We start from the raw sequence: 20,580 nt of genomic DNA, 5'->3' as shown, positions 1-20,580 counted from the left end.
TTCTAAGCAAGGAAACTGAGTTTAAGGAGTCTATCTCCACACACACCATCCATCCCATCGCTCTGTTAGCTAGATTCTGAAGAATTTCATTCCAAATGTTTCCTTTCACTACATCTTTTCTACAATCACAATCGTTCCGCACTATTTTTGTTTCTCTCATTAGGTCCCTTTCCCTTCTCAGGGCATCTCTATCCATCATGTGCTAATTTATAAAGGAGGTCAGTTAAGGTTGAGCCTTAACCTGCCTTAAGGAAGCTCATTTTGCAAACCGGGGTTCCAAAGCTCCCCATTATGACTGGAAGGCTCTGATACTCCTTCCTTTGCCCCTCCCGTAAACTGTCATTTGAACTGAAATAAATAGCAGAGTTAGTTAAAATAATAACAGCTGATTATGACGGCCAGTTTAGATGACGGAGGTGTATAACCCAGAGTGAATATAATTGTTTGTGTGTGCATGGAGCATGTGGAAATCGTAATAAGGCGTAAGCTCTTTGTCCTTTCGAAGAGTCATCTATAAAAGCATTAAAAGCAATCTCCATAGGATTTCTAGATGTTATTTTTTGGCAATAACCAGAGGATATTTTTTAAAGTTCTTTTTTTAAAGGGTTATTTATTTATTTATTTATTTTGGGGGGTTATTTATTTTTTATACACATTGGGGATTTGCATACTGTGTGCGATGAGGTTGCCAGATCCCCTGGCACTGGAGTCATGGTCAATTGTGAACAGTCATTGTGGTGCTGGGAACTGAATTCAGGTCTTAAAAAGCCCAGCCAGTATTCTTAACCTGAGCCATCAGTCCAGCCACTCAAAATGTTTTTGTTTGTTTGGGTTTTTTTTTTTTGAGGCAGGGTTTTTCTGTGCAGCTTTGGAGCCTCTCCTGGAACTCACTCCGTAGACCAGGCTGACTTCGAACTCACAGAGACCAGCCTGTCTTTGCCCCTTGAGTGCTGGGATTAAAGGCATGTGCCACCACTTTCCGACCCATAAATTCTTTTTTTTAATATTTATTTATTTATTATGTATACAATATTCTGTCTGTGTGTGCCTGCAGGCCAGAAGAGGGCACCAGACTTCATTACAGATGGTTGTGAGCCACCATGTGGTTGCTGGGAATTGAACTCAGGACCTTTGGAAGAGCAGGTAATGCTCTTAACCTCTGAGCCATCTCTCCAGCCCCCGACCCATAAATTCTTAAAAATAGAATATTTCAGATCCCAAGTAATCCAGATCCCAATTAATATGTTAATTTGACTTGTCAATTAATAACAACGTGGAACTAATAACTTACTGGAAAAATAATTATTACAGTTTTTTAAATCAGTAATAGATTATTTCTTTTTTTTTTTTTTTTTTTTTTTGGTTTTTCGAGACAGGGTTTCTCTGTGGTTTTGGAGCCTGTCCCGGAACTAGCTCTTGTAGACCAGGCTGGCCTCGAACTCACAGAGATCCGCCTGCCTCTGCCTCCTCGCGAGTGCTGGGATTAAAGGCGTGCGCCACCATTGTCCGGCTTCTTCCTTTGGATCTTAACAAATACTGTAATGATTGTACAACATGTTTCAGAGCACTGAGAAGACCTCAAAATCAGCTCCGCCCTCTCATTTTAAGGTCGAGACCCCTTTTGCAGTAACAGGACCGAGTTTCCCTAACCCTCAATTTCTACTGAAAGAAAACTTTTCTTACCTTCTCCGAGGGTCCCGTGCCCCATGTTTTTGGTGCCAGTTGGAGGGGAACCCTGCAGATGTCAATGCAGGCAGTGATACGAGAAGAGATAAGAAGACTGGGTTCAGACTGACTTTGTCAAGGGGTCCCTGGTCAGCAGCTTCACTGTCAGCATCTTTAAAACACAGAACAACTTGGGGAAAGGTTTCCAGGCAACCATCAATCCCATCAGTCCAATTCCAGGTGCGCCATAAAGCTGAAGTGTGACTCTACAGAGTACCTGTGACAATGAGGGTGGGCGCTACAGCTAAAAGGCCTAGAATCTAGTGTGGTCTCTGACCGATAGCAGGATCTATAAAAGTACACCTGACGTCTCTAAGGAGGGGTAACGGCCTAGGATAATTATTCTGGAATTTGGGTGAGGCCGGCCTCTACAGCAAAAGGTGGGTGAGGTGAGTCTCCACAGATAACAAAAGGGTCACCAGGTTACTAACAAGACCTGCTCTCAGCTTTCCGGAAGGAGTGAGAGTATTTGGTTTATATCTCCTCTGTTGAGGGGACACCCCTGCGCAATTAACATTCCTGGTTCTCGTACAAGGACCTCTGTGCCCCAACAAGGGGGAATCAGAGGTCTGGCTACAGTCTCTCTGAGGGATCAAAAACTCTAGGACAGAGGAGGCGCAAATAGAGGCAAAGGGAACTGGGCTAGGGGGTTCTGTTTCGGAGCTGATATATTAACTTGCTGAGGCCAGGGGGAGGGTGGATGGTCACTTATTACCAACTGTCAAGGCCAAGGAGATAGGTATTATCCGGTCGGTTACGTAACCTGTGAGTATATAAAAGGCGCCTTGGCCTAAGACCTCACTGACCTGCAAGCTTTGCCATCTGATTGCTGCTTCCTCTCAGGATGAAGGTGGATGTGGTAAGTACCTTATGATCATACAGGAGTGGCATCATCAACTTCTCGCCACGGGCTCCACTGACCGCAGTGGAAGAGGCTGCAGTACCGCCCTCTTAGGCTGGTTCCTCAAGGTCACAGAGCTAATTCCTTTCTGCTGTACAGTCCTGCTGGGGTAGGGGTGAAGCTCCCTGCACAGCCCCCACCTACAGCCTCCCTGTGGAGTCAGGTCTCCTTCTAAAATTACCTTTTCTCTGCAAGGGTGTCAAGCAGGTGAGGTCTGTTCTTTCTCTTTCTTTTATCAGAGACAAGGTTTCTCTGTAACTTTAGACTGGCTTCGCACTCAGAGATTCGCCTGTGTCTTCCTCCCGAGTGGTGGGATCCACCACTGCTCAGCATGTTGGGTCTTTTTGTTTGTTTGTTTGTTTGTTTTTGTTTTTCGAGACAGGGTTTCTCTGTAGCTTTGGAGCCTGTCCTGGAACTAGCTCTTGTAGCCCAGGTTGGCCTCGAACTCACAGAGGTCCACCTGCCTCTGCCTCCCGAGTGCTGAGATTAAAGACGTGTGCCACCACCGCCAGGCTGGTTGTGTCTTAATTAGTATCTTCTCACACTGGGAGTAGACATCGGCTGACCCTGACTGGCTGGTTCGGGGCTGATGCGCGCATGGGATGAGGTGTTTTAGTATCCAGCCCCTTGGGGCTGTAATGTCCTCCCTTCCTTATAAACCCGGCTGACAGTGAGATGGGTCAAACTCCTATCCAACCAGGGCCCAGACCCTTCCCTGGTCTATCGACCTGATGTGGACCCAGAGTTGGCCAAAGACAAGGACAGCTTCCGAAACTACACCGTGAGTAAGCCCCAGTTCCACCCCCACTCACTCTCCCTGCCCGGTCTCTGGTTCCCACAGCTCTAAGGGGGTTTTGTCGGAAGTCCCATTACACTTTTTACCTGTGCAGTCTGGCCTGCAGGAGGGGAGGCCACGGCCCCCAGGGTGCTGAGTCAGTTTGGCACAAAGCCTGCGCTGATTGGCTTGCAGGCAGGCCCGCTGCTGGATCGCGTCTTTACCACGTACAAGCTCATGCACACACACCAGACGGTGGACTTTGTCAGCAGGAAGGTACTAGTTTTTGCTTCTAATGCTGGCTCTGAGGGTGGGAGCTTCCTTGCCCAGGGCCGGAGTGACGGAATGACCGTGCTCTGTAGCCCGTCCCCTCTTGGGGAATGACTGATTTTTGCCTCTCACCAGCATGTCCAGTTTGGAAGCTTCTCACATAAGAAAATGACAGTCATGGAGGTTGTGAACTTGCTGGATGATCTAGTGGATGAATCGGACCCCGATGTAGACTTCCCCAACTCCTTTCATGCCTTCCAGACAGCGGAGGGCATCCGGAAAACCCACCCAGACAAAGGTGTGCTCTACTACTGGTGGGGGAGGAGCTATCATTGCCCTACAAAGTGACCCCAGAGGCTTGGTCCTCTCCCACAGGCCTCACCTTAAAAGAAGCAGACCCCTGGGCTCCTTGCTTTCTAGCCCAGAACCTGCTCTGCCTACATCAATCCCTGCAGCTTCTAACTCATAAGTCCCTTTTCCACAGACTGGTTCCACCTGGTCGGACTTCTGCATGATCTGGGGAAGATCCTGGCTCTGTGGGGGGAACCTCAGGTGAAGGCCAGGTGTGGGGAGAGGGCAGTTTCACTCAATACAGGGCTTGGGGCACTATGAGAGGGAGCAGACCTCTGTTTGAGCCCTCACCCACAGCCGCCTGTCCTTTCCTTTCCTAGTGGGCCGTTGTTGGAGACACTTTTCCCGTGGGCTGCCGTCCCCAGGCCTCTGTGGTGTTCCGTGAGTCTACTTTCCAGGACAACCCTGACCTTCGGGACCCTCGATACAGGTAGTTTGAAATAGTACCTCACCTTCCTGTAACATTACAGGACCCCGGGTGGTCTTCCCTGTATCGTCCAGTCCCTCTCATGCTCCTCTCTTGATCGTTGTAGCACGGAACTCGGCATGTACCAGCCCCACTGTGGACTTGAGAATGTCCTTATGTCCTGGGGCCATGATGGTGAGGACAGCTAGAGCGCACAGGGGACGGTGGGGATGGTGGTAAGGGCTGTCCCTCTGGGCACCTGGCTACATCACCCCCTCTCCTGCAGAGTACCTCTACCGGATGATGAAGTTCAACAAGTTCTCCCTACCCCCTGAGGTAGGTCGGGGGAGGGCCCAAGCAGAAGTCTAGCCCAGCTGGGTCCATCTGGCAGATCTGAGCATGCTCATTGTGGTCTCACACAGGCCTTCTACATGATCCGATTCCACTCCTTCTATCCATGGCACACGGGGGGTGACTACCTACAGCTGTGCAGTCAGCAGGACCTGGATATGCTGCCCTGGGTGCAAGAGTTCAAGTACGTAGTCCCCAACGGGTGTGGGCCGTGAAGGGGACTTGGGGATGAAGGATCTGACCTGATGCTCATTGTTGGTCCCCCACGTCTGCAGCAAGTTTGACCTCTATACCAAGAGCCCTGAGCTGCCAGATGTGGACAGCCTGCGGCCCTACTATCAGAGGCTGATTGACAAGTACTGCCCGGGCATCTTGAGCTGGTGAATGGTTTCCGATACCCTCCCACCGTTGAAACCGCACCTAAGCTAGACACCATCGGGCACAATACAGCCCACTTTAGCCTTGCTCTGGGCCCCATACACCTGTCCACGGTCCCCACCTGCTGTGGTTGAGGCCACTTGTGCCAGGTATCAATAAAGACTGAAAGAGTTTACAAAGCTGATTGATCACCGGGGCCCAGGTTGTGGTAGCAGGGGTGGTCCCGGCACAGGATACCACTACCATGGACATGCTGCTTATCCTCTTGACTCCGTGTTATCCAACCCACCCCCAGTCTAGAAAGGAGGTCACTAAGGGGGAGGGAAAAGTCAGGCGGTGGTACCTTTAATCCAAGCACACAGGAGGTAGAGGTAGGTGGATCTCTGTGAGTTTGAAACCAGCCTGGTCTACAACAGGAGTTCCAGGACAGCCAAGGTTATACAGAGAAACTCTTTCTTGGAAAAAAAAACAACAACAGGGGCTGGAGAGATGGCTCAGTGGTTTAAGAGCACTGCCTGCTCTTCCAAATGTCCTGAGTTCAATTCCCAGCAACAACATGGTGGCCCATAACCATCTGTAATGAGGTCTGGTGTCCTCTTCTGGCTTGCAGACATACACACAGACAGAATACTGTATAAATAATAGATAGATAGATAGATAGATAGATAGATAGATAAGTAGGAAAAAAAACCAAAGAATAAGCTTTCAATATATTGGGAACGCTTCAGCTCCTTGATGGTCCCATCTCTACTGGAGGTAGAGAGGCTTTCAGGATGGGCTCCTGGGTCCTTTTGATGTCTCCATGAGGCTCTGGGGAATATGTTGCTATTTGGTTGACAAGACCCCTGAGTTAGGCCTAGTGGCACAGGATTATAACTCCAGCACTCCAGAGCTGAGGCAGAAGGATCATGAGTTCCAGGTTTGCATGAACTATAAAGTTAGACTTAAACAAAAATGAATCAGCATGCAAAGTTAGTGGTGGGTTGGGGATGCAGCTCAGTGGGGAATGCCTGTCCTATGAGGTCCTGGGTTCAGTTCCCAACACTGAGAGAAATCAGTGGCCAACTAGACAGCCTTCTTTCCTTCCTTTTTTCTTGTGTTGCTGGGGACTGAACCTAGAGCCTCATGCATAAGCAAGTACTGTATCTCTCAGTCCTCAGTTTTTGTACACTAATAAACCTATAAAAAAAGAAAATAAGACAACTCATGCCCGTAATCTCAGCACTCAGGAAACAGGCAGGAAATCCACCCCATCCTCCCAGACAGGGTTTCTCTGTGTACAGTCCTGGATGATCTGGAATCTGCTTTGCAGACCAGGCTGGCCATGAACAGAGATCGCCTGCCTCTACCTCCCAAGTGCTGGGATCAAAGGCCCATACCACCACCACTCAGCCAGAGGCAAAATTTGAGGCCCACTTGAGCTACAGATACTGAGGCTCTGTCTCAAAACAAAAGCCTCTTACAGTAGCTACAAAAATAGTGGAAAATAAATTTAACCAAGGAGATAAGGGTATTTACACAGAAAAATATAAAGCAATGAAATGAACTTTAGAATGCACAAATGGAAAGATAGCCCCTGTTTCCAGATGAAATAATAAAGTAAACCAGTCATTGCATATCTGTGATCCCAGCATTTGGGAGGTGTATACAGGAGGGTCAAAAGTCACACACATAGCCTGGGGTGGTTGCGCATAACTTTAATCCCAGCGGGGGGGGGGTGTACAGGGGAGGGGTACGGGACAGAGGCAGGCTGACCTCTGAGTTCAAGGCCGCCAGCCTGATCTGAGAAATCCTGTCTTGAAAAACAAAAGCTACACATCAAATTTGAGAACAACTTGGGTGACTTGACAACCTGCCTCGGAAAACAAGCCAAAAGGTGCATGTGTGTGCTTGAATGTGTGTGTGTGTGTGTGTGTGTGTGTGTGCTGAGATGATTCCGTGGCTAAGGTGCTCGCTGCCAGGTCAAACACCCTGAATTTGAACCCCAGAGCCACCTGGTAGAAGGAGAGAACCAATTCCCAGAAACTGTCCTCTGACCGCCACGTGCATGTCAAGCATACACAAGTTTGCACTCTGCTGTGTACACGTGCAAGCACTCACACTTACATTAGAATATATTCTAAACTATCTGTAAATGCAATTACAACTGACTAAGATCTTCCCACGCAAAGGAAACAATTTAGAAAAGTGATAACCTACAGAACGGAGAAAAACACACTTCTGAAGAGGATTAATATCCAAAACTTACAGAGCTTCCTAAGGAGTAGAAAAATAAATAACTCAATAAAACACAGACAGAGATAGGGCTGGAGAGGTAGCTCAATGTTTGAGAGCATTTGCTCTTCCAGAGGACCTGAGTGTGGGTTCTAGAACCCACACGGCACTCACAACCACCTGTAACTCTAGTTCTTTTGTTTGTTTATTTTTTTGATTTTCGAGATAGGGTTTCTCTGTAGTTTCTGGTGCCTGTAGACCAGGCTGGTCTCGAACTCACAGAAATCTGCCTGCCTCTGCCTCCCGAGTGCTGGGATTAAAGGCATGCGCTACCACTGCCCGGCTGTAACTCTAGTTCTAGGGGAGCTGATGCCCTCTTCCAACATCTGGGGCACCTTCAGGCTTGTGATACACATGAAAAAATCATTTTCTGCAGGGTGGTGGTGGCGCACGCCTTTAATTCCAGCACTCGGGAGGCAGAGGCAGGCGGATCTCTGTGAGTTCGAGACCAGCCTGGTCTACACGAGCTAGTTCCAGGACAGGCTCCAAAATCACAGAGAAACCCTGTCTCGAAAAAACAAACAAACAAAAAAAAAAAAGAAAGAAAAAGTCATTTTCTATTCTTCTGTCGCATATCCCAACCACAGTTTCACCTTTCTCCACTCCTCCCAGTGCCCCCTTACCACCAATTTTCCCCAGATTCATTCCTCCTCTGTTTCCCTTTAGAAAAGAGCAGGCTTGGGGGCTGGAAAGATGACTCCTCAGTGGTTAAGAGCACTTGGCTGCTCTTCCAGAGGTCCCGAGTTCAATTCCCAGCAACGATATGATGGCTCACAACCATCTGTAACGGGATCAGATTCCTTCTTCTGGTGTGCATGAAGACAGAGCACTCATATACACAAAATGCGTGAATAAATAAATCTTTAAAAAAGAAAAAAAAAGAGCAGGCCTTTCACAAATATCAACTGAGCATAGCACAGCAAGTTACAGTAAGACCAGACACAAACCCTCATATCAAGGCTGGATGAGACAACCTAACCCACTATGAGAAATAGGGCCCCACGAACAGGCATAAGATCTGGAAACACCCCCACTCCCACCGTTAGGAGTCCCACAAGGAGACAAAGCTATGCAGCTATAACATGTGCAGAGGACCTAGCTCAGAACCTTACCGGCTCTGTGATTGTCCTGTCAGTCTCTGTGAGTCCATAGGAGCCCTGCATAGTTGATTCTGTGGGCAATATTCTCATGGTGTCCTCCACCCCTGTGGCTCCTACAACCCTTCCTCCCCCTCTTCTGTGGGGCTCTCTGAGCTCTGCCCTCATGCTGGGTAAAGCCTCTCTGATGGCGATTGGCCTGATCTATGAGTATAGCAGGATAATTATTAGGAATAATTTTATTAACTTTTTTTTTCAGTAGTGTTTGGTTCTATCTTAGGTCTCTGGGCTGTCCAGCCTCTGGTTCTTGGCCATCCAGGCAGTGTTAGATGTGAGCTCCCTCTCTTGGCGTGGACCTCAAGTTGGAACAGTCAGTCATTGGTTGGCCACTCCCACAAGTTCTGCACCTCCTTTAACCCAGCACTTCGTGAAGGCAGGACAAGCAATAGGCCAAAGGTTTTGTGCCTGGGTTGATGTCCTAGTACCAGCACTGGAAGCCTTGCCTGGTTACAAGAAATGGCCAGTTCAGGCTCTGAATGCACCATTACCAGGAATCCTCTCTAGGGTCACCCTCAGAGATTCCAGGGAGTTTCCCACTGTAGTTCTAGGGGATCTGACGCCTCTTCTGACTTCTGAGGGTTCCTGCAGGCATGTGGTACACAGGCACAAATTTTAAAAACAAACAACAACCTGGGGCGGGGTGGGGAGGAGACTTGTAGCTGTAGCTCAGTGGTAGAGTGTTTCCCTAAAATACATCATGGCCTGGGGTCTAGAGACATACAGATTGGAGGTGGCACATGCTTACCTGATACCAGAGGCAGGCTGAGCAAGAGAATCACTTGAGCCCATGAATCTGGGACTAGCTTGGATGAAACAATGAAAGCTTCATCACCTCTCCCTCAAAAGACATAAAAATGACCAACGGGTGTAGGGGAAAAAATGCTCAGTGCCACTAACAATCAGGAAAATGCAAACAAAACTACAATGAGGCACTGGGAAGCGTCGTTAATGGTATAGAGGTTTCCATACATGGAGGAGGCCCTGGGCTGCTGCTCCAGCACCACCAACATAATAAAACAAAATGCACTGGAATTTCACCTCCCACTTGTTAGGATGACTATTAGAGAAAAAGACATTACAAGGGCTGGAGAGATGGCTCCAGATGGTTGAGAGCACTGGCTGTTCTTCAGAGGACTGGATTCAGCTCTCAGCACCCCTAGGCAGCTCACAACTGTCTATAATTCCAGCTCTAGGGGATCTGGAACACTCTCTTCTGGCCTCCTAAGGCAGCAGGTAGGTCACATGTGGTACACAGACATACATGCAGACAAATCATGCATACACATAAGCAAAAAAAAAATTAATTAAAAAACGTTGTTACAAAACCCCCTCAACCAATGAAAATGCAGAATGAAGGAGCCCAGTCTCGACTGATGACCACTCCTGTACATATGACTCAGTGTTGTAGAAGAAGAGGCTACAGAATGAGGGTAAGAACTGATGGAGCCGGGCAGTGGTGGTGCACATCTTTAATCCCAGCACCCAGGAGGCAGAGGCAGGCGATCTCTGTGAGTTCAAGGCTAGCCTGGTCTACGACGCAAGTTCCAAGACAGGCTCCAAAGCTACAGAGAAACCTTGTCTTGAAATTGAAATAAATAAATAAATAAATAAAACCCCAACCAAACAAAAAAAGTTTTATGTATAGTTCAGGCTAGCCTTGAACTCTCTATGTAGACTGTGATCATACTGTCTCAACTTAGTTTTCAGAGTTCTGGGGCCGGGCGATGGTGGCGCACGCCTTTAATCCCAGCACTCGGGAGGCAGAGGCAGGCGGATCTCTGTGAGTTCGAGACCAGCCTGGTCTACAGAGCTAGTTCCAGGACAGGCTCCAAAGCCACAGAGAAACCCTGTCTCGAAAAACCAAAAACCAAAAACAAAACAAACAGAGTTCTGGGACTATATGAACTTGCCACCATGCCTGGCTCTTAAAAGTATTGTGTGTTGTGTGTGTGTCTGCCTGCTTGCCTGTCTAAGTGGTGTGTGCATGCATGTTTCTTTTTTTCTTTTCATTTATTTCACACACCGACCACAGTTTCCCCTCCCTCCTTTCCTCCTGTTCCCTCCCCTCTACCATCTACCCCCTCCATCCCCTTCTCCTCTGTCTCCCTCCATGGGCTTGAACAAAGCCTGGCACAAGAATGAGCTCCTCCCCCTGCATGGAGGCTGGAGGAGGTAATCCAGCATGAGGAACAGGTTCCCCAAACCCAGTTATGTGCCAGGGACAGGTCCTGATCTCTCTGCTAGGAGCCTTACAAACAGAAACATGGATGTGTCTATGTGTACGGGCACGCCTGGGTTTGGGTACATATGTGCACATGTATATAGATGCCCAAGGTTGATGGGTGTCTTCTTGCATATTGCTGAACCAGAGACTACCCTTCCTTCCTTTCTCTCTCTCTCTCTCTCTCTCTCTCTCTCTCTCCCTCCCTCCCTGCCTTTTTCTTTTTTTTTTCTTGCTTTTTTCGAGACAGGGTTTCTCTGTAGCTTTGGAGCCTGTCCCGGAACTAGCTCTTATAGACCAGGCTGGCCTCGAACTCACAGAGATCTGCCTGCCTCTGCCTCCTGAGTGCTGGGATTAAAGGCATGCGCTAGTACCACCCAGCTGAGACTGCCTTTTCAACTAGTTTGGCTAGCCACCTTATCTGGGGAGCCCTTGTTTCTGTGTTAAACTAGAAGTGGCTGTCATACTCATAAAACTTTTCCATGATTTCTGAGAATCTAAACTCTGGTCTTCAAGCTTGTGCAGGAAGGGCTTTTCTTGCTCAACTATCTCCCCAGCCCAGAACAGATAATTTTTTTTGAGACAGGGATTCTCTGTGTAGCCTTGCTTGTGTTGGAAATTGCTCTGTGGACCAGGCTAGCTTCAAACTCAGATCCCACTGCCTGCCTTTTTTTTTTCTTTTCTTTTTCTTTTTTCATATAACTTTTAATAGGGGTAGTGAGATGGCTCATCTGGTAAAGTGTTTGCCAGCAAGCCAGAAGACCTGAGTTTGATTTTTTTTTTTTTGATTTTTCGAGACAGGGTTTCTCTGTGGCTTTTGGAGCCTGTCCTGGAACTAGCTCTGTAGACCAGGCTGGTCTCGAACTCACAGAGCTCTGCCTGCCTCTGCCTCCCGAGTGCTGGGATTAAAGGCGTGCGCCACCACCGCCTGGCTCTGAGTTTGATTGTTGAAACCAACATGGTGGAGAAACAACTCCCATTAGCTGTCTCTGACCTCTATAAGCATCGTGGTGCATGTACGACATACTATAAATATATAAATGTAATAAAAACTTAAGTGGGGGCTGGAGAGATGGTTAAGAGCATTGCCTGCTCTTCCAAAGGTCCTGAGTTCAATTCCCAGAAACCACATGGTGGCTCACAACCATCTGTAATGGGGTCTGGTGCCTCTTCTGGCCTGCAGGCATACACACAGACAGAATGTTGTATATATAATAAATAAATAACCCCAAAACTTAAGTGTCTTTAATGCACATGCACGAACTATATAAGAATGTTAACTACTCCACATGGTGAACACACATCATAAATGTAAACAACTTTCACCAGCTTAAGAGACAAGACAGTGTTAGTCCTAGACCTCGGGACACAGAGGCCAGAGGATCAAGTGTGTGGTAGAGACCAATGTCAGCTACAAGGTGAATTCAAGGCCAGCCTGGGCCTGTCTCAAATGAAAACAAAGAAGGAAAAGGAAGAAATAATGATCCCAAGGAAATAGTTCAGTGGCTTAGAACTGACTAGTGTGTTCCCAGTCCTGGATGTCATTCCCAGAGCCAGAAAATAAACAAACAACATCAACAAAACTCCCCTAACTGGAAAATGAGTATTTGGGAAGAACCAGTGGTTTGTAGTGTTTGTTTTTCCCCATTTCTCCCAGCTCCCTGGTGGCTGTGTCTTTGCACTGACTTTAGGTCTTCTGGGTGTGAACAAGGACTATGTGCTGCTGTGACATTTTGGGGATGGCATTTAGGGACCACTTGAGACGATCCAGGATGATCTAATCTCATCTGACTCTTAGTCCCTGCTGCAAATATGCTTTTTCTAAACAGCACAACTCACAAGTTCCCGGGACTTCATTTGGTTTGTAGGCCGGGCTTGGTGCATTATGAGAATTTCATGTGAGGAAATTTTGGGGGCTTTTTTTCGACTTACCTCAAAGGAATACAGGCCTCCTAGCATCGGCCATTTCTCCAAGGGTCTTTTATTCCTCAGATTGGAAATCATGCTTCAAATCTACATGTAGGGGCTGAATGCTATGATTTAGTGCGGACAAACGGCAGATATGACTTACTATCCCCACTTCCACACCTGTCTCTACTTGGTATGTAATCCGGGCTGGTTTGAAATTTGAGAACCTTCTGCTTCAGCCTCCTGAGTTCAGGGTGACAAGTATGAGCTACTATATCCGAGCTGATCATCTCTTGAACATCCATTCCCAGTCTGGTTGTAGTCACTGGACAGTGTTGCTTTTACTATCCTCCTGACTACTGCCCCCAGAACCTGCACCCCTTGTAGACTCTTTCCAAGACCTGTCTCCGTAAAAAGGTTGAAGGTGTGCACGCGAGGATAGCAGTACTTCAGGTTGTCCACTTAAAAGGGATGTCAAGCCTTTCTGGGGACCCTAAAAAGGCCCACAGTGTCATGGGAGGATGGCAGGGCCCCAGGTTCTGTCCACTCAAGGGGAATGTCAGCTTTCTGGGGACTCAGTTTGCAGGGACCGCTGTGGGGTCTGAAGGAAGGAATAGGGACTTGGCTTTTTCTTGACCCCTTCTAGTTCCGCCCTTGAAGTTGTGTTCTGTAGCCCTTCTGGTCTTCCTGTGTGACTCTGGCAACAGAAAATAGCCCCTGGTTTCTGCTTACTTCCTCTCGGGGGTTGCAAGGCCAAAGCTATTTTGACAGGATACTGAAACACCATCACAATGGTGTTCCTCCTCCCTTCAGTCACAACCACGACACTGTGCAGAAACTGACACAGTGACACTGTCTTTGTTGGCCATGTTTTTCTTTTCCTTCCTTCCTTCCTTCCTTTTTTTTTTTTTTAAAGACAGGGTGTCTTTGTGTAACAGTCCTGGTTACCCTCGAACTCTCTTTGTAGACCATGCTGGTCTCCAACTCACAGAGATCTGCCTCCCCAGTGCTAGGATTAAAGGTATGCACCACCACGGCCTGGCTGTTGGCCATCTTTCTTTCTTTCTTTCTTTCTTTCTTTCTTTCTTTTCTTTCTTTCTTTCTTTTTTGTTTTTGTTTTTTGAGATAGGATTTCTCTGTAGCTTTGGAGTCTGTCCTGGAACTAGCTCTTGTAGACCAGGCTGGCCTCGAACTCAGAGATCTGCCTGCCTCTGCCTCCCGAGTGTTGGGATTAAAGGTGTGTGCCACCACTGCCTGGCTTGGCCATGTTTTTTAATACTGCTTTCAGAGCTGGAAAGGGGCCTACAGTGACGGCTCAGTCATTCAAGGCTAGGCTTACAAACAAAAATACAAAGTGAAAAGGACAGTTTTGTTTGTGATGAAGCAATTAAAATGATGACTGTTGATAAATCTTCAACCTTCAGTATGAGTATTTAGCCTTTATATGACAAAACGAGAAATGTAGCCTGGTGAGGAAGCACATGCTGTAATCCCAGCACTTGAGAAGCTGAGGCAGGAGGACTGCAGCAAGTTTGAGGACTAGCAGGACTACATAGTAGCTTCTGGTTCAGTTGCTAGCGCTACATAGCAAAACCTTGTCTCAAAACCAACCAACCAACCAACCAACTCCAATAATAACAAAGAAACACACACACACACACACACACACACACACACACACACACCAGTCAAATAAAATAAACCTCCCAAAACAGATGGGTAGACCACATCTGTAATCCCCAAATTTGGGAGGTGGGAGTAGATTAGAGAAGTCCAAGGCCATCTTCAGCTACCAGTCCCTAGAAAGGCCTGACATGGCCCTTCAGCAGACAGAATCGGGAGCCCAGATACCCTCCATGCACACTCTGCGCCCTTTTAGAGGTGACAGGTTTAGGATAGGATGTAGTCTGGGCTACATGAGACCCTGTCTCAGGAAAATAAAACAAACAAACAAAAAGGAATGATACTGATACATTGTAACATGGATGGAGGTTAAAAATATAATATGAATGAAGATGCAAAAGAAACCCCCCAAAAAAAAGAGGCAGAAGGAAGAATATAGTTTGGTCACTATGTGGTATCCAGAATGAAAAAATCCCAAAAACCACAGAACACAAGTTGCTAGGGACTAGGAGAGTTATTGTTTAATAGATATAGGGCTTCTCTTTGGTGTATTGGAAAGTTCTACAAACAATGGCAAGAGATTTTAGCTATAAAATATTTTGAATATAGTTAATGCCACAAAACATATACTTAAAAACACTGATGGGAGCCAGGTGCTGGCAGTGCACACCTTTAATCCCAGCACTCGGGAGGCAGAGGCAGAGGTAGGAGGATTTCTGTGAGTTTGAGGCCAGCCTGGTCTACAAGAGCTAGTTCCAGGACAGGCTCTAAATCTACAGAGAAACCCTGTCTCAAAAAAACCAAAACGAACAAACAAAATCCCCCCAAATGCTGATGGCTTAGCAGTTAGGAGTGCATGCTGCTCTGCAGAGGATCCAAGTTTGGTTTCAACAGTCACACCTTGGGGTTCTCAACTGTTTGTAGCTCCAGGGGATCTGATGCTTCTGGCATGTGCTTACATGTGCTAAATGCAATTAAAACCAATAAAAGTAAAATCTTTAAAAATGGTTAAGGTGATGGGAAGATGGTCTAGTCAGGAAAGTGCTCACCACTCAAGAATGAGAACCCAATTTTGGATCTCCACAACACATGTAAAAGAAATGAGCATGGCCAGGCAGGCATGGTGGTGCACGCCTTTAATCCCAGCATTAGGGAAGCAGAGGCAGGCGGATCTCTGACAGCCACAGCTACACAGAGAAAACTCATCTTGGAAAAAGAACAAAACACCCCATCAAAACAAAATAATAAACAAACAAAAATTGGCTTGGTAGTACAAGTCAACAATCCCAGTGTTGGGGATGAACAGACAGGAGGATCCTTTGGGCTTGCTGGCCAGTTAATGTGTCTGAATCTGGGAGAACAAAAGGTGTGGATCAACAATTGAGCTGGGATAAAGGCCGCTGTGCTACAGGTGCCCAGGGAAGGAGGGACTGACAGCTTGATCCTGGAGAAATGGACTCCAGCTCCCCTCTGACCTCTTCCCAGGACAGAAGTACAGGTGACACATGCACTTTCTTTCTCCCGTCCAAGGTCTGGCACCTCTGCTAATACAACCATCTAGTATTCTTCCCCTCTAGCACCCTTTTCACACTCTGACCTTTCTGAAGACCAGGAAGTAAAGCAGGAGGAGGTGGAGAGGGATGCATTCTGGAAAGTTCCCTGGCCCTTAGGTGGTTCTAGCTTCATCTTCCTCCATTGGTCTCAAAGCCCTCATTATATACGTCTGCCAGGCTGTGCCACACCAAGGCTTCTTGTAAGCAGGCCTTTTGGTTTAGCTTATGGAGAAGACTGAATGATAAGGAGGGAGCCCATTTAGCTGTGTCAGTAAGCAGTCTAGGCTGTGCCAACTGTCCTCAGGCCTCTCTAGAAGGAAGAAACCACTAGCAAAGGGGTATGTACAAAACGGTGTCTTTATTGGTACAGTCTCAGGGGCAGGTAGGCACCATCCCATGGGCCCACTTCCCTTGGCTCCTAGCCTCAGCAAATCCAGCTCATCCCCTCCAGTGGGGTTGGAGAGGGCTCCAGACTCAGGCCTCTACATCCACAGGTGCACTGATTACAGTGTTCCAGGAAAGTCCTGAGCGAGGCTACCTGCCCATTTCCGGGCTGTCTGCCAACACAGTGGAAAGTGACTAGAGGAAGACGTGGCTGGTGCAGAGGGACAGCAGGGTGCAAGGTAACACCAGCGGTCCTCAGGGGTGGCACTTCAAGCTGCATCTGCCCTGGCAGGCCTGCCTAAGTCACAGTGGCTGCGCGGTGACATGAGATGGGCTGGGATGCTGAGATCTGACTATCAGGACAAGTGGCTGACAGCACATCAAGCTATTTTTTCCTCCGGGAGGCCCCAGCGTCACTGCTGTTGCTGTTGGGGGCTACTGCAGCCCGCTCAGAGGCAGCTCTGGGATCCTTTTTGGAAGTCTGCTTACGTTTTTCCTCTCTAGACGGTTTTGAGGACTGGAGTGGGCGGGGGGCAAGCAGGGTCTGTACAACCCTGACAGTCGCCACAGCTCCCAAAAGCCCCCATAGTAGGATGGGAGGCTCCAGAGGAGACAGCTGCGTGCGCACCCAGCTCAGTGTCTTAGCCAGAGCATTGCCTGAGCTTCGGGCCCGGAGTGGACTCTTATCCTATGGAGATAAAACCAAGAAAAGCCCATAAGATTTACTCCTGCAACGGGCAAGCACCCTGCTACCTCCCACAGTCCAGCTGACTCCTTCACACCTTAAGTCCAAACTGTTGGAGCAGCGTTTCCAACGTTGGGTGCCCCAGTGATACAGGTGGGAAGAATTCTTCTACCCACTGGCGGTGCCACCATTGACTGTAACAGAACTGGATAGTCAGCATGTGGCTACAGCCCAGGCCTGGCCCCCTCCCATCACCCCAGCCTTACCTCTGCTCCCCAGGCTTTGAGAACCAGTACTTATAGCGCTGGGCCCGCACGTAGGTGGGTGGCTGCTCATGAAAGGGGTACTTGGCAACATGGTTCTGCACCAGGCGGATTACTGTGGCAGGGGACGAAAGGTTAACATGGTTCTGAGCTTGTCCTTCCATACCCAGCCCCTCTTCCAGCCTATCCCTCACCTGGCTCTTTGCCCTGCAGGAGACGTAGCACCAGGCTGGTGAACCAGGGACTGTGTGTATGTGGGCCAAGGGCTGCAAACCACATCTGCCAATCAAGGCGTGGCTGGTGGGGTATCACGATAGGGGGTGGTCGGCTCACATTCCCAGGTTTGTACATGAATTCTATCTCCTGAAAGATGGACATGTGGTTAGCTGGCATGGTTGGACTTGGTCCCTTTACCCCAGCATCCTTTGGGAAGGCTCACGGTCCAGTGCTGTCCATCATAGCTGCCCTCCAGCACCACTTCAGGCCGCCCACCGAGACCAGTCATCCGACGGAAGAGGCCATACGAGCTGGCCAGCTGTAGATGCTCCACAGAACTGAACAGATGATGAGCTCCAGTCCAGAGATGCCCGTGGGTCCCAGGCTCCATATAGGAGTAAGGTACCTGCAAGCAAGTAGGCAACAGCTCAGTGCCGCCCCATCGTCCCACAGCCCCATTCTCCATAGGGGTACCTACTAGGCTTATCAAGAACATGGCCACTGTGGCGGTGCCCAGGATGGAGAGCTGGATGCTGGCCAAGATCTTCCGTAGCCATCCTTGTACCTGGATCCACCTGGGGACAGGGGGCCCAAGTATTGTCAGGCCACGCCTGAGCTGAAAGCAGCATCTTCCCCCTGCCTCTTCCGGTACATACATACCTCCAGAGGGCAATAAGCAATTCCCAGGCCAGGGAGGCTGCCCCCAGCCACACCGTAGGCAGAGTTACCATCTTCAGCCACTGGGAAAACTGGTGGAAGGTGAAGGCTGCCAAGGGAGGAGATTGTGATTAGGGGCTGAACCAGTCCTTTTCTTTAGATCTCCAAGCCGGCACTTACTGGTTTTAGAGAGGATGATATGCTGCTGCCAGTCAACCTCCAAGCCAAAGTAGAGCATGGTGCCATAGGCCAGCAGCCCATAGGCAGTCAGTTCCAGCAGTACGGAGAGCATGGTCAGCAGGGCCTTACGCCAGGCTAGGGGCAGGACAGTCACAGGTTGGCTGAGGATCTGCAGCCAAGGGGCTGGGGCAGAGGAACTCTTTGGGAGTACTAGGCGGATGACATCCGTTTGGTTGTAAGGACAGGATGACACTCACAGGTAGGCATCTTCTTGTGGCTCCTGAGGCCAGGCTCAGCAGACAGGTGCCGGTCATCCAGGAGGGAAGTGGTAAGCACCAAGGTTAGCAGATTGAAGAAATTGTAGTTACCAGTAATGATGATCAGGACTTGCAATAGTACCTGCAGGGAAGGTCGGCAATCAGCTCTACGGCGGGCTGGTCTTCCTGCGCCCTGCTAACCCGCAGGCTGACATTTTCACAAAGGCTACATGCAGCCTTGATCTGAGTAACACATTCCTCTGCCAGCAATGCTTTCCCAACAGCACCCGTGTCAGATGACCATTCCCAGGGCTTGTCCCCAGCAAGACTCGCTGGCCAGCGGTGAAGGCCACGCTCTCTTCTACCCACCTGAGCATAAAAGGCGGTCAACCGTAGGCGGCGAACAGGAGCAAAGAACAGGGGAGGCACTGCGATCTCGATGAGGAAGGTGGCCACCACACTGAGCTTGTGCAGCCAGACTGGCAGGTGGTGGGCAAACCAGGCAGCTGGCGTGGGCAGGCACTGTGTCTCATAGTGGTAGGTGAGAGCTGCAGGTAATGGGTCGGGGTCAGGGTTGATTAGAGCCTCCAGACCATCCCGGCTTCAGGCCCAGGCTCTCACCGGTAAGTCCCCACCACGCAGGGCAGCGGCTGGTCAGCTTGACCACACCAGAGGCAAACATGAGTCGAAACAGCAGCCAGCGCACAAGCCAGAATGGGAGGTTTTCGTGGGGTAAGGCTCCTGCTAGTCCACCCTGGGGGGCCTTGTGGTGGGAAGGCTTCTTCAATGGGGCTACTAGTATAGCCAGAAAGCCTGTCTCCAGCAGCAGGGAATCCCTATGGGGAGAAGAAAGATCATGAACAGTTCTTCTCCAGTAAGGCTGTTGCCCTCACAGGGTCCTCCCAGGAGACACAAACATCCCCAGCCCAGGCTCAGGCAGGAGTCACTCACCACTGGAAATAAAGGAACACTTGGCCCACCTGTAGGGAGAGGAGCTGTTAGGCTTCGTGTGTGTCTGCGGCACCAGGTGGGTTAGACAGAGGTTGAGGTTCTAAGGGTCTCACTTGCCTGGCAGGTTGATAAGTAGGCAACCCAGAGCAGCAGGTAGGTGAGGGGGTGTCTCAGAGAGTTCAGGAGCAGGGCACCCAGTGCTACCACGGTGCCCACTAGGGTCAGTAGATCCAGACCCTGGGCAGTATCCAGCCCCAGTCTTGGTGCCTCCCAGAGCAGGGTTGGTGTTTCCCACAGCTGCTGCCACCGACCCTTGCCTTGGGGTCGCAGTGTTCTTCGAGCAGGAAGGATGCCCTCTGGGCCATAGAGGCCTGTGGGAGGGCATGTCAGAGTCTTCCCAGACGAAATTCAGCCCAAGTTAAGCCCTGAAGGTGTCCTACCACCAGCTCCAGGCGTGCAGATGCCCTATAGTCAGGGCCTCCAAATGCGCTCCCCCCCCCCCCCAACCCCCTCAACGCCACTCTCCGCATCCTGAGCTGTGCCTGCGGATGTTCCCGCCCCAGGTAGGGCTTGCTCTACCAGATTAACTCTCTCAGGTTAGAAACTGTTGACCTCAACCCCAGGTTCAGAAGACCTAACTCTCGGTCACCACCTTCCGCGGGAGTCCAGGTAGAAATCTGTCTCCTTCTCCCTTCGGGGTACTGCCCTAATCCCAGATGAGAATCCGAACAGTCACGGGAAACCGACCCTTGCACACCTTCTCCCTCCAAACTCTTTGGGCCCGCAGTACCCAAACTACTGTCCCCTAGTCCCACGTAGAGAGGCCTGAACCTCACACCCGCCGCCGAGAGATCGTACTCAGGGTGAAGGAAGGGATGATACCACGTGTGTGTGTTCCACTCTCGGCGCCCTCACCTGGGATCTGGGTGTAGAGGGACGCAAAGGCAAACGTGTAGACAGCGGCCACACCCTGCAGGAAAAGCTGCTGTGGGACCCGGGAGCTCGCCATGTCCGCTACGCGGTCCGCCGGATCAGTGCCCGCTGGTCCCCGCCCCCCCAGCCCCGCCTCTGACACACGCCCCAGCTGGAATCCG

At 49.5% G+C, this 20,580-nt stretch overlaps 2 protein-coding genes across 3 annotated transcripts; one reads left to right on the top strand and one right to left on the bottom strand.

Moving 5' to 3' along the window:
* The first annotated feature begins 2,569 nt into the window (after positions 1 to 2,569).
* On the top strand, positions 2,570 to 5,163 carry Miox (myo-inositol oxygenase). The gene is made up of 10 exons (XM_041672611.1): positions 2,570 to 2,584; positions 3,327 to 3,407; positions 3,597 to 3,677; positions 3,807 to 3,969; positions 4,156 to 4,223; positions 4,343 to 4,452; positions 4,556 to 4,623; positions 4,715 to 4,764; positions 4,851 to 4,963; positions 5,055 to 5,163. The coding sequence occupies exons 1-10, from the start codon at positions 2,570 to 2,572 to the stop codon at positions 5,161 to 5,163; spliced, it is 858 nt and encodes a 285-aa protein (XP_041528545.1).
* Positions 5,164 to 16,228: 11,065 nt separating this feature from the next.
* Lmf2 (lipase maturation factor 2) lies at positions 16,229 to 20,545 on the bottom strand. 2 transcript variants are annotated; one of them, XM_041671839.1, is made up of 14 exons: positions 20,402 to 20,545; positions 19,604 to 19,857; positions 19,487 to 19,515; positions 19,157 to 19,371; positions 18,905 to 19,083; positions 18,536 to 18,677; positions 18,279 to 18,413; positions 18,102 to 18,207; positions 17,920 to 18,016; positions 17,665 to 17,847; positions 17,420 to 17,588; positions 17,229 to 17,340; positions 17,060 to 17,156; positions 16,229 to 16,965 (listed from the first exon to the last, which is right to left on the bottom strand). In XM_041671839.1, exons 1-14 carry the CDS (start codon positions 20,493 to 20,495, stop codon positions 16,663 to 16,665), a joined length of 2,115 nt encoding a protein of 704 aa, XP_041527773.1. In that variant the 5' UTR covers positions 20,496 to 20,545; the 3' UTR covers positions 16,229 to 16,662. The 2 variants fall into 2 exon arrangements, with proteins under 2 accessions (XP_041527773.1, XP_041527772.1); XM_041671838.1 differs by having other exon boundaries at positions 20,345 to 20,524.
* Positions 20,546 to 20,580: the final 35 nt, after the last annotated feature.

Source organism: Microtus oregoni, unplaced genomic scaffold (assembly GCF_018167655.1).
Source record: "Microtus oregoni isolate MIOR12 unplaced genomic scaffold, Mior012 000022F_ref0000154, whole genome shotgun sequence".
NCBI classification, from domain to species: domain Eukaryota; kingdom Metazoa; phylum Chordata; class Mammalia; order Rodentia; family Cricetidae; genus Microtus; species Microtus oregoni.
This window is presented reverse-complemented; position numbering and strand designations above follow the sequence as displayed.